At 38.3% G+C, this 13719-nt stretch overlaps 1 protein-coding gene across 12 annotated transcripts in view; it reads right to left on the bottom strand.

Annotated features, from left to right (window-relative positions):
• Nucleotides 1-55: 55 nt before the first annotated feature.
• MED13 (mediator complex subunit 13) overlaps nt 56-13719 on the bottom strand; it is a 93725-nt gene continuing 80061 nt past the window's right edge. For all 12 annotated transcript variants that reach the window (XM_080382279.1, XM_080382280.1, XM_080382281.1 and 9 more), the window contains 14 exons: nt 13430-13597; nt 12078-12301; nt 11315-11504; nt 10338-10803; nt 9450-9669; nt 8610-8801; nt 8242-8465; nt 7634-7776; nt 7246-7404; nt 6968-7153; nt 6630-6778; nt 6207-6380; nt 4889-4989; nt 56-4173 (listed from right to left, as the gene is read on the bottom strand). In XM_080382279.1, coding sequence (XP_080238405.1) covers nt 4041-4173; nt 4889-4989; nt 6207-6380; nt 6630-6778; nt 6968-7153; nt 7246-7404; nt 7634-7776; nt 8242-8465; nt 8610-8801; nt 9450-9669; nt 10338-10803; nt 11315-11504; nt 12078-12301; nt 13430-13597 — 2729 coding nt within the window. In that variant the 3' untranslated portion in view covers nt 56-4040. The remainder of the gene's footprint in view (nt 4174-4888; nt 4990-6206; nt 6381-6629; nt 6779-6967; nt 7154-7245; nt 7405-7633; nt 7777-8241; nt 8466-8609; nt 8802-9449; nt 9670-10337; nt 10804-11314; nt 11505-12077; nt 12302-13429; nt 13598-13719) is intronic.

Genomic DNA, 13719 nt, shown 5'->3' with positions numbered 1-13719 from the left:
CGGGCCGAGGGGAGCCGCCCGCCGCCCGCCCGCTGGAAATAAGGCCACACCACAATCAAGGCTTCATGAATAATTTATTCCATTTGAAATTTTTTTTAAAAAGTATAAACCTTTTTCATTTCCTCAATCACAATTTGTACAACTCAGTGTTTATGGCATTCGGCAGCAATAGTGTTTGTTCCTTTAATCGCTTTTATTTTCATTTACTTGTTGGGTTTTTTTCCTCCTTGTCATGATAAATACGACGACTTGGCCCATGGCATGTGGCGGCTGCGTGAGAAGGCAGAACAGCTCCCTCGGAGTGACCCAGCCGTGCCGGGAGGGCGACATGTCCAGTAACGAGGCCGCGGGCTGCGTCGTCCCAACCCGATGGCGCCCCGAGGTCCTCACGTCCAGTTTGCTTGGAAAAACCTAAAGCTAGATTAGTATCGTCCTGAAAAAGTGACCCTGAGGATTGTGGTAGGTCCCAAATCCAGTTTTACTGTAAATTAAGCTTTACTCCACTGAAAAATAAAACGTACACCCACAAACAATAATTAAGAAAAAACAAAACCAACAAACTTCTAAGTATGAATGAAGCATAGCCCTGGGTCCTTTACTTAAAAAATAAAAACAGGAGGAAAAAAAAAAAACACCGCCCTACAAAAAAAACCCCAAAACCAAACCAAAACAAAAAACCTTCCCAGCTGGAGGTTGTCGAGACAGTATCATAAAATGTCACCTAATTAATGAATTCTCAAAAGAAACCCAGATCAAAACACTGTTTATGCAGCATTACTATCAAAACAGACTGATATGCTGTTGCCATACTGTTGTGCAGCAAATTATATGGTGCAATAGCATTTTTAAAAACATTTTACTCTTATTTTTGAAAGCTTTAAAATAATGCAACATAATATTTTGATATTACAGTATTAACAAATAGTGCTTGATTAAAGACATCTGCAAGTCTTCATAGCAACACATGAAGTTAAAATTACCATCAGAGGTAAATATAGAAATACAATAATCTGCGCCATAACTGACAGCTAAGTAAGAACATAGCTGAGGATTTAAATATAAATTCATTTATCTTTAATTATTTCAGGAAATGTTAGAAAGATCTAAACGTTACAGCTACTTTAAAATGTAAGGGTTGTTTGCAAGTACAATTGGTGGCCTGCTGGTCTAGCAACAGGGCTTTCAGAAATCTAATTAAAATAGTAGAGTCAAAGGTGACTAAATGGCTTAAATACAGTAATATCTAGGTTAAAATACATTTTTTTAATCGGAATGGAAGGATCTCAGATTCTTCTTCCACTGGATACTTAAAAGGAGGTAAACCTCCACAGCTACTTAACAGAGCACTGTCAGGAACTATATTTTCTTGCAAGACCATTTTGAAAAGCTGCAGCTGAAATTTTCAAATATTTAAGCTTGTACTTGCTAAAGAACCCAAGTTACCGGATCGTGACAATTTTACTTAGAAACCAGCTATTATGTGCACTTAAAACAGTTAAATGAAAGTAGATAACAAAAAAGTATGCCTAATGTAAGTAGCTGGCTCCACAGTGCTGGCAGGTTTGATATGTACATTGCCGGCTGTTACTATCGCTCCAGAAATGGCCCTCCTCATCTTTTCTAGTGGTCACAATATTATAATTTAACTGCATTTTGGGGTGGGGGGGGTGGGATGGGAGGGGGACACTGGCAGCTTTCACAGTTGGAGAGTTTCACAGGGAAGGCTGTGGTCCAGGTAACAAAATACAGTTACACCAACACTCAGGCAGCCGATTCACTTACCTTTATGAATACAAGTCAGCTTTAACACAAAGAAAGCCACACCAAAGCCCAGCCCTTGGAACTTGGCTAACTGAGCCAGGGTTAAAAATGACCACTTTGCAACAGAGCTTAAAAAAAAAAAAAAAAAATAGGACATATGCTTTAAAAATTCCAGTTTTAGGAGCACGTCTCCACTTCAAAAATCTCAGCCAAATGAGAAAAAACCTCCTGTAAGACAATAACGTGCTGTTTAATCTGCGGTGCGCTACCGTTATCAAGATAAAGTAATTGGACAGACCCAGTTTTTAACTCTATTTATCAAAATATGCTGACTTCTGATTGCACTCATGTTATTTTGAAGAAACGACTGAAAATTTTCATCACCAATTGTACAACTTCTTTATACAAAACAAAAAAGTTGCTAATATTGTATATACACGATTCAATGAGACTGTTTATATGAAAAATTATCTCAGGCAGGTACTTTGCATTTACAAAACATGATTTTCAATAACACAGGAAAGTTTTGTAAATGCAAGCGAATTCTTCCTTGTAGAGGATTAACAGCGGGTGCACAAATGGATCTTAAAACTTGCTCCTTTAACGTTTTAAACCAGCGAGACAGACAGTATTAAGACCCAGGACATGGGTTATCGCACCAGGCTCATGTGAGCGCTGCAGGAGTTCAGTTTTTAATCTGGCAGTCAGATGAGGAACACAGAAAAATCCTATGCGGTTGCTCTTCAGCACCCGTAGGGGCTATTTTCGAGCAGCATCAGACATTTGGCATGTGCTAGGAGAAAGGAAGGAAACTACTGAGGAAAAAAACCGGTTACTGTAGAGGGAGACATTTAGGAAAGCCTTGTGATTTTGTCAGTCCCTTCCTTAGGGAGGGCTAAGCCTCCTTGGCACATGCCCCAGCCAGAGCCTGAAAAGGGAATATGGGGAAGGCCATACACTGATACTTGGGACCTTCACCACAGTGCCAAAAATACATGAAAAAGGAAAATGTTCAGGGTTTCGTGCTGTTTTTTACTAGTGGAATAAAATCTGAATACCAGAATTCACTGAGAATCTATATACACCACATTTTAGTTAAACACACACCAATCTTAAAGTCAAGATTGACTATTTTTGCATTTGTAAAATGGCTAGAGCTGGGCTAAATCTCAGCCTTACAGGAGGATTTGGGTAAAATCAGTTTTCTGGGTGTTTCGCCTCAGATTCACATTTTATCACAAATGTGGAAGAAAACAACGCAGTCACCACAGTGCCAAGAATATCTAGGTAACAGCAATGCTCAATAGCTATTCTTGTAATATTAAAACTTGTATATTGGAAATAGATCTGAGAATCTAGCCACAGCCCTGAACCATAACACAAACTTCATTTGAAGGGTTTATTCATTTTATTCTCACTACAAGTTAAACCACCTACAATATCACTTATATATTGCCATTGTTACTCTGTAAAGGTGTGATATAAAATGCTGTAAGACCCGGTACCTTTTCAATTTATATAAACACAGTGAACTTCATTACTGTACATGTACTCTGCAACTACAGCTTAGCTGTAAATCCCCCACACACAATGGTATGGACATTAACCCCTCTATCCCCATTAAACTGTACATCAAGACAATACAAATTTACTGTCCCCACCCACCCCTTACAAAAAAATAATACTCTAAAAGCAACCTACTGCAACTTTTAATTAAGACGATTACATATATTTTAGACCAATTGCTTTAAAGCAAGAAGGCAGTATAAACCTTCTAGGAAAATTTTTATAAAAGAGGTTAAGAAATATAAGACAATTTATACATTTAAAAACTTACAATAAATAAGAGATGCAGGCATTTTTGAATACTAGGTACTATAATCCAATACAAGAACATCTTGATGTTCTGAAGCCATAGGTTGAAACTTATTGTTCCTCATGTTTCTTCTCATCTCCATGCTTCTAATATTCATTAACCATGACTGGGTACTATGGCTCATTACTCTTCACAAATACTGTGGCTGGGGAAAAATGGTTAATTTTGCTACTAAAAATGTTATAATACACTTTCTGATCATCATTCTAAAGCGTCCCCCATAGTCAATGACTCAAAGACAGTGGGGCGGTAGGTGCCCCTCTCACAAGTCAAAACAATATTTGCTGGAAGTAACAAGGTTCATACCCCGTCACAAACAACTTGCACTGAGAAGAATTATAACTTAGTCCTGCAGTGAAATATCCCTTTTCCTCATTTTTGTCTTGCAAAATTCAGATGAAGATCACAGCATATTCATGATAAAGTTATACAACTGATTCAGCACCACAAAATGAATTGGGAGACACGACCGTCTGTCCTGGGTTGCAGGATCACAGGTTAGCCAGGAGAGTGCATTGTACTGTTCCAGAACAAACCTGAAAAGCAAACAAGCTTCCATCAAGCCAACAGATTTTCTCACCAGTATTTTACAGTCCTGATTTACTATAACCCAGTTTCTTTGGCGTTAAAAACTTAAAATAGGTTTGCCAACATTCTGAAATAACATGCCTTCAGGAGTATTACAAGCAGTTCAAAGCTAAACTTCCTTTCAGTGGAAAACTGTCATTTTAATTGTCTATTCTTAATTAATGTAAAGAGGTTCACGCATTAAAAAAAAAATACCAAAAACCACAAAGCAAAAAATCTGCCATTTTCTCTACAAGATATGTATGTTTACATGAGTCTAGACTCTCGTATTTCAGCATTGCAGTATTTCCACAAGATCGCCATGCAAGATTCTGGCTTAACTATAACTATCTTCCACTCACTTATGCACAGGTTCTGTGTTACACCTCAAACTGTCTTCTAGTCTGAAGAATTCATCATCTTTCAAATATTTTCAGTTGTAATCAACACTGATTAGTTAAAGGAGGGCTTAGAAATGTTTGTTTTTAATTGCACTGTTCTGTGATAAAGCCATTTTTTAATCACTCTAAGCACAGCAATTTAGATTGTCTCTGCGATGCGCTGCTGATATCCTTAGTACAAAGAAAAAAAATTAACAGCAAGAAAAACAAATAGGTAGCTTCACTGCAGCAGTATTAAAAAAAGAAACGCACAATATTTTTGCAAGTGATCAATCATAAATACCTGAGCACATCAGAAGTTTGATTAGAATCAAGTGGATGGGAGTGTTTACTGTGGAGTAGCTCGTCTGATTGCACTGAAGGCACGTGGAGGTGCAAAGAGGCCTAAGAAAAGGAGGAAGATGCCAGCAGTTACCACCTGATTCAACTACAGCATATTTTCTTCCCTCTGTATTGTTGACCTGTACCATGGCAGTCACCTTCTAGTCTCGTGACACACAAGCCAAAACAAATCTTATCCTTAGGCCACCAAATAGTTCAGGAATTATCAGAATATAAAGGAATTGCACACAGACCTCTGCTAAAAGCACAGTGCTAGTAGTGTAATGTGTTTTAGAAATTATTCTTTTTTTTAATCCTTTTGCTATATTAAGCGATTATTAAAAAAGCAACTGAAGTGGCCCAAGATGTCTAGTAAAATACAGACTTGGAAGTTCAGTTGCTTTCCATAAGACTGGTCTATTTATATTCCATATATAGAGCTGCTTAGGGTAAATAATAAATCCTCTATTCAAAAAAATGTCTTAGACAAAAAGCACAGCTGAGCTTAGGCCAAGAGGAACAGCTCATCCAGACACAAATAAGGCTGCGGAAGATATATCTGTATCATTAGAAAACACAGTGTAGTATTAGAGATGCTAATTTAAGTCAAAAGTGAGTAATATTAATACAGAAAGTTTCTCTGTATACTAATGTATAGCCTTAAAAGTGCCAAGTACGTCTTGATTGTGCCATAAAAACATAAGGGGATCAGACAATATCTAGGCAGATGATACAATGGCTATCACTTGGCAACAGCCAACATGGAAAATGTAGCTTTTATGCTTTGAGCAACACATAAAGAGATTTGTTCATTTATTTTTTTTTTAGCCACTGTAACTGATATATTACATTACACTTGTGTACTTCCCTTTACCACCGGTCCCCACAGGAGTCAAGCATTAACCAGCAATCTGTCTAGAAACTCAAAACTATTCTTACAAAATACTGTAGCACAAAGCCAGGAAGAGAAAGGAGCCCAGACTACCACCACTACCACTACTGTGAAGAAACACACTGAATAGCAGAACCCTTCAGAACGCTTGCTACTTCCACTCATCATTTTTCTTCTCTTAAAAAAAAAAAAAGGGAACATAAAAAGCCTAAGTGCAAAAGTTTAAACCCCAACCTCTCCTGAAGCAAAAGCGGACAATTCCAAAAGACATGCACCAACTTTGTTTTAAATGGAACAGTTCTCATAATGCCAATCCCTGCACACCGCACAGCTTTCTATGACAGACGGCCCAGGAAGACTGCCGTATAGCCTGCTGAAGTTACAGTACCTTAAGAAACAAGGGACACTGATTTTGTGCTTGAGGACACGCTGACCAAAACCAGTCAGGCAATGGACCTGCTTTGGCAGTTGACACAAAATAACCAAGGGCCAATGGCTGTTGCAGTATATTTGTTACTTCATCATGAGATTCTGTTGAAAGCAATCGATCTGTACCTTGACCCTGTAAAACAACCGGCAATGGTTTCGTATTAGGAGAGCAAAAAATTAATAGAAATTGTCTGTAGCTTTCAAAACACAAAGCATTTTGAAATATCCAAGCATTGCATGAATCTTGCCAAGACAATCCAATATCCAATTGCTTCAAAACATTTCATAGGAACCTTTCATTCCACGAAAGGAAATTACCAGATGGAGAAAAACCAAACCAAAACCACACACACCCCGCCTTTATATTTACTCTAATAATTACCTTGCCCATATCACCTCCGTGAGGGTAGTGGGACCCTGGAGAATGTACAGGGGATCCCGTAGGGGATGCAGGAAGAATATTTATAATATCAGGATCAAGATCGTCTCCAGTGTCTAGCAAGTCAAAGATTCCCATTCCATCTGCTCCATCTTGAAAAAGAACAAGACCAGTGAATTTCTATAGTTTCCCTACACACAGGATACAACGCATTCTGAAGTGATTTTCCACATAAATCTTGTGGTTCATTAGAATAAACAGTCTTATTATATGGGAAGCGATGAGGGGTTTTTGGTTGGTTTGTTTTGTTTTAAAAGCAACAATAAATCCAACCTACTGACCATTGTTTGTGTTGAAGGCCAGATCCAAGTTTTCAGTGGTATAAGTTGACGATGCTACTTGCACAGATGCAGATGTGGGAAACACCAGTATATGAGTGCATGATGTGTCCTGGGGGGTGTTGAGCTGAGATGTCTGCATATTTAAAGTGGTGCTGCGTCCAAATACAGAGCCGGTCGATACAGAATCTTTGGAAGAGAAATCAAGTATTTCCTTAGTTTTGCCCAACCCGAACTATTAGGTCCCTTGCCAAAAAAAAGGGACAAAGTTTCTCAAATACCTGGCATAATAATGAAGGACCCCTGTGGTTCCATTGCCACCAAACAAGCACTGAGAATGCTGGGAGAGTCTGCAGCAGAGATACCACACATTCTGCACATGTCTTTTAGTCTCTTGCTAAGGGACTGAAGGTTTCGTCGACTCAGCAAACAACTCCAGTCTGAGGATACAAAGAACATTTGTTTGTCTATAAGCAAAGTGCTTGCTGCAGAACATGTATTTTACATATAATAGTGTGTGGTGCAAACCTCACAGCTGTTAATACAGAACATGCAAAGGAACTCTAAAATTATTTAGGCTTTCTTCCAGAAACTGGGACAGACACTTTACATGACTGAAAAATGAAAGCTTCAAATCAAGTTTTCGACTCTAGGAAAAGCTAATGTTACCTTTTAATTCCCCATGTCCTATTCTTCCTAAACGGCCTATTACAACTCTCCATGGCAAAGAGCTCATTTGCACAAGTCCCAAGCACCATTCCCAGAGTTTCTGAAGACCAAGTCTGCGGGCAGAACCCTTTTTCCTGCGAGCTCTAGAATTTAGAAAGAAGGGAAAACAAAGTTAGAAACCATCTGCAACAAGTTTTTATTGCCATGTTTGGAATATCTTATTTGTATTAACCTGAACATTCACAGGACCCAAGAATATTAGTATTGTACTATATCAGCTGGAGCTTCAGTTCGTTTGTTTGGGTTTTTTTTATTTAACCATGTTCTAACACTGATTCAAAAGACAGTGCAGGGCAGGGGGCATACGAACATGCATAAAAAACCCACTGAAGAATCACATGAAACCAAATAACATTCTTCTTGAAATCTAACTCAAAACAATATACACATAAATATGGAAAGTATCTATTGGCTTTAGCTACTTTTGCAACGCAGCGACTCTACGAAAAGTCAAGAGTTATTCTTACAGCATCATAAACAAATTAATTCTTCAGCGGAATGAAAGAAGATACACATCCTAAAAAACAATTTAAGAGTTTTGTTCTTACCTGTTTGGTACATCAATATTAATTATGCAAGTTTCTAACTGTTCTCCATAGAGATCTGTACAGGATGCAAGGAGCCATCTTTGATCATGAGACAAACAGTAGCCTACAAAAAGTACATTATACTTCTGGCCAGCTTCTCCAAAAGTTTCTCCCAGTTCTGTTTGCTTGTCCTTTACAGGAGCCAGTATAAAAGGAGGGGTGTATAGTCGAATACACTCAGGTCTCTGTAAAGATGACAGAACAGACAATGAAGTTTTGCAAAGCAATTATTCCCAAGAAATCTAGTTAGTTAATGTGAAAGATGCCAGTGATTTACTAAACAGGGATATCTATCTGCATATTTGCACAGTCAAGTTAATAATACTCACATCAGGGCTCTTAAGAGCAGTTTCCATGGCTAAACCTGGGCCAAAGCCAGTTAATGTTTTCACGTTGGTGGAAGTGGGAAGAGGTCTCCGACACTGAGTAAAAGCTGAAAATGCCAAAGATTTTAAATGCTGAGTGTAAATCTGCCGGTCTTCATGTTTCACAGGTTGTAGAAGGTACTGACATGGGACAATCTAGAACAGATTACAGAGGGGAGGAAAAAAATTTACTGTTTCATCATTGGAGTAGATGGTTTTTGAGATAAAGGAGCATACCCAAATGCTATCTTAGAACTCTACTTGGCAATCAATTTTCTCGGGTTCTTGGATATCTCCTGCCACTTCTTCCAAAGCTACATGGGACTTCAAGCAATTCTTCTCATTGAAATTTTCTTTAGAGAAAAAAATAATTTCTTTAGAAGAGAGTCTTAATGATTCCTTTGAAAAGATACCCACTGTTAACTAGTTCTGCAGCTGCTGACCACCTTACTGTTGGGTGTCTATCAGGATGGAGCACTGTCTAAAGCCCAGCAGGTCAGGCTGGCAGTGCAGGTTCCAGTGATGGGACAAGCAGCTTTCCTATGCTTCAGTCATTATTGGAGTGGGCCACTACATTTCCTCTGAAATAAGACTGACTATCTCGGAATCTCCTACAGAATTTGGCTTTGGTTAATAATGCCCAAACTGCTCTAAAAACTATAATCTTAATGATTTAACAGCTGCAGAACTGTAGGGTAATGCTTACACAGCAAATGAAACTTTCACCTTGAGGGCATTATTGCCTCCAAAACACAGTCAAAGCCAAAATAGATAATCGGCATATTTCTATAAATGATGGCTCACCTGCACAGAAATTATATTCTTGATGTTAGAAGGAAGAACCTGAACCATCTCTAAAAAGCAGCGCAGAAGTCCAAGTGTCCACAAACTAGATGAGCTACTGTTCTCATCCTTTTTTTCATATGTAAAAGGATCAATTATGTAAACTACAATTGCAGGTGGATAGGTGATAGCATGTGAATCTCCATCTGTAGGGACTCCAACTTTATCACGATCCATAGTGCTGGAAATGAAATTGTGAGAACAGTTACAACAATTTATTTTTACTTCTAAACTCAGATCAAACTGTCAAATATCAATCTGAAATACCTTTGAGTCAACTGTAAGAAACAGTCTTTTTATTTCATTTTTGATACCAAGTTGTTGATAAGCTCATGTACATTTGTCTTTTCTTTGGCATTCTTTATTACAGAAGCTCAACAGCACATAGTTCTATTGCTTCAACTGGGGAACAGGAATATCTACAAGGTCAGTCTCTCCAGCAAGAGCTGGCTTTACTACTATGACGGATACTTTCTGTTGATAACAGAAACCAGAACTTTAAGATGATGACAGTTATCTATTCCCCACCCCCCAGCCTTAAAATACAGAAGTGAGTAGTTTAGTGAATTTTCTCCCTTTAGAGAGAAAAGAAAAACAGAGAAAGTTTATTTTTGTACCACAGCAGACACTGAGATGCAATTAGAAACTGCAGCTAAGGCTAGAACCAAAGTTCAGTTCCACCATGAATGAACATTCTCCCTAAAAAGCAGCTTGATGCCTAAAAAAGAAATACAGGATTTTTATTGAGGGGACCAGAGTGGCATTAATAGGTCCACATTAATCGAGCTGAGGGTTTGATTATTTATTTTTTTTTTTAGCCAAAGAAAGTTTGACTCTGCAGTTGATTACCTTTCAGAAACCTCTGGGTGGGGCTGTGCAGGCACTGAAGCAGTATCTCCAGACATCCCTGCTGTCTGCAGTGTTGGCTGTTGCTGCTGCCCCCCTGTTTGCCCATTTTGGACTGTTGTAGCCTGAGCGGGCAGGGAGGCAGAAGTGGTATTGTTCATACTGCTAAAAGGTGGAAATGAAGAAGGCTTGCTTGTTGGTATCCCGCTGCCTAGGCTGGCAGAAGAGGATGACGGGGCGGTGGTAGTCAGTGTTGAATTAGCTGTAGTAGCTGCAGAAGACATGGCACTGTTTGATGTCACTGTAATAGTACTAGTGGTGGGAGCTGCAGGAGTAGACGATGGAGTGTTCGGATTTGCAGCGCTGGCTGTCACTGGGGGCAAAGCAGAGGCTGGCTGGCTGGAGGGAGTGACCAGATTTGTTTGGGAAAGTAAAGAATTGTCCAAAGGCTGAGAAGCAAGATAAGGACCTAAAACCAGAAAAAAGCATGAATTTTGTACTGCAGCTGGTTTTAAACATACTTCATCTATTAAGTTATAGTTTTAACAGAACAGAGCAAGCCTTTAGCATACATTAAAATTAAATTAAAATACCTGCATTACATTTCAAATTCTAGTATTCTCATAAAACGCGTTCAGAAAAATCCAAAAATCAGTTTTAAAAATAATCTTTTTCAGATATGCTGAATTGCTAGAAATCACTGCTTTGGAATCTAAGTCGCCAATACAAAAAGACAACTAAGTCCCTGTCGGGCAGCAATGCTGCCATTCCCTAAAGATACTGCTAGATGGTAAGAAGCCATTTTAGCACATATCTAAATATATGGGGGTTTTGGACAGTCCCCCACCTCCCCAAGCTTAAAACCAGAAACCTGCAAAAAATAACAAAGCTCAATGAATAACTGCAGTGATTTCTTCTCCTCTACTGGAATGGAGGAAGTGGTAATTGTATGAAATAAGAAGCCTAAAAAAAATTCATACCCAGCTCATATCTGCAAACTTGAGCATATAGTTTGAGTTTGGAAAATGCTTCATTGTTGGCGTTAGCTGTCTGTGAGAACCATTCTGTGACCAACTTCTCAGAAAGTTTCTTTGAAGCAGTAGGTCCAACTCTCATGATCCCATCAGGCAATAGCTTACAGATAGGTCTGTGCTGACCAAGCCTGCATGACTGCAAAGAGGGTAAAATAGAAGATGCAAGATAAGGAATTTGTAAGCCTTAAAAACTGTTAAGAATCACATAAAGGATCATATATATATAAGAAAAAAGGCAAGAGAACTTAGTTAAGTTATGATATTCCAAAGTAACATTTTAATTCTAGAATATTACACCAGTATGAAATATTCTATAGGGACTTTATGATTTATTTTCATGTTTTCCAAAATGCAAGAAAAACGGGTCGATACATCATCTACTCTCATCTTAATCACAATCCAAGTAATACGTGTATTTAATTAAATGTAGCTAAAACAATTAAAGTGGCAATACAGAGTTTTACCACTGAGCGGCGTTTATCAGATAAAGACTCTCAAAACGGCTACTACTAAAAGCAACGGTGAGCAGCCTCAACAACCCTTATCTTCCAAGTGCCCATTCCTAAAATCCTTTCCAGCTGATTTCCAAGATAGCATTCTGTGCAAATGTTTGTATCGTCTGAGACAAGCCCAATAAGTAGTTATGAGTATGTATTATAAACAGTCTTTCAAAAATCCATTTCACTCCTAACTGCCATAAATAATGTACCTCGTATATTGCAGTCAGATCCCTAAAGAAGCTTTTTGCTCCGTTCAGCAGAGCCTCATTCTCGGGGCACACCACAACATAAGCAACATCTCTTTGAGATCCGTAAGGTTCCAACATCAGCCTCTCCCAATACGGCAATGCAAATGGAGACAGCACCAGAAAATCATAATCATATCCCAACAAAAATGTTGGGATTGGCAGTGGTTCCGGGGACTCATCAGTTCCTGGAAAAGCAAGACACATTTTCCAATATATTAAGCAGAAAGCTTAAAATTAACACTCTGCTTCTAGGAAATATGAATAGAAAAAACACTAGTGTTCCCAGCATCTAACAGGAAGTAGCACTGATTATAAATGGAATAGTTCCCATTTTAACAGATACAAATGAAAAACCTGCATGTATGATCCAACCCTCTGTAAAAAAGCATCAGCTAATTATTTTTATTTGAAATCTCTCAGGGCCTCATGAAGAAGCTCCATAGTTGTTTTAATACTTCTATCAGTATATGGACAATTAGGAACAGATCTTTACTGTCCAGGAAGCCTTTCCCACAGAGTCTAAGCAATAGGTGAATTTAAAAAAAAAAAAAAAAAAAAAAAAGCGGGGGAAGAAATGCAAATAGTCTAAGCAAATATGTAAAGGACCACAGAAGGAAAAAAACTTAAGAACATGCATTTACAATACTCTAAATGTATAATTACCATGTTCTAAATATAGCTACAAAAGAGCTGCTGGTGAAAGGTCACCCTTCTACATAGTGGTAAATCAATCTCATATGCTAATGAAGTCAGTTTAAAGCTTCAGTGCACAAAATTTACCTTGTATCTGTAAATGTGCATCACGTGTTGGCCACTCCAAATATTTATCAGAGACAACACACTGGATAACCTCAGATCTTCAACATAGTTCTGAAACTACTGAGCAATAAAGCACACTTTTTCAAGCATTTAAAAGCTAGTATTTTTTAACTACACTATTTTTAGAGTAATTAAAATGGAGTCATTCTTTTGAGTAAAAAAACAGAACAGAGCAATTACTCTGTTTTCAACATTAAATCCATCTTTGCAATTTCACTCCCTCACTTGGAGAAGTGTCAGGTGTATATAAACAGTGCAATTGAAGATGTTAATTTTAAATACACATATCTTTAATTCATTTACTGTTTTAAGGAATATAAATATTTTCTGTTTTTTCCAAGAGAAGAATTCTCCCCTGTCTAATAGCTCTTGATAGCTTAAGGAAAGGTCAAATGCTGTTTAGAATTCCAATAGGCTGAACAGCATCCAGACACTAAGGTTTGGTGGCCGGATCAAGTAGAGATTAACAGACAGGAGTCTACACAGCCGTTTACCATATGAGCCTCTGCCAGCCATTTTGTGAAACTGTTGCCATGTGAGGGGTCCTTGCACACCCCAGGACCGGACCGTTCGCTTTTTCTGAATTGCATCCTGAAGAACTGGCTGGAGCGAGAGGAGCATACGAAGGATGTCCTGGGAACACTGCATGCTCACATCCACAACTGAAAGGACAAAAAAAATCGTCAAGGCCTACTGCAACAACAGAATACAGTGAAGCCCTCCACAAACAACCTAGAATCTTAAACAACCTTGATTTTAAACAAAGTCACAATCTTCTGAAACA

This window comes from Falco punctatus (genome assembly GCF_963210335.1).
Source record: "Falco punctatus genome assembly, chromosome: 1".
NCBI classification, from domain to species: domain Eukaryota; kingdom Metazoa; phylum Chordata; class Aves; order Falconiformes; family Falconidae; genus Falco; species Falco punctatus.
Note: the sequence above shows the minus strand (reverse complement) of the source record. Positions and strands in the feature narration are given on the sequence as shown.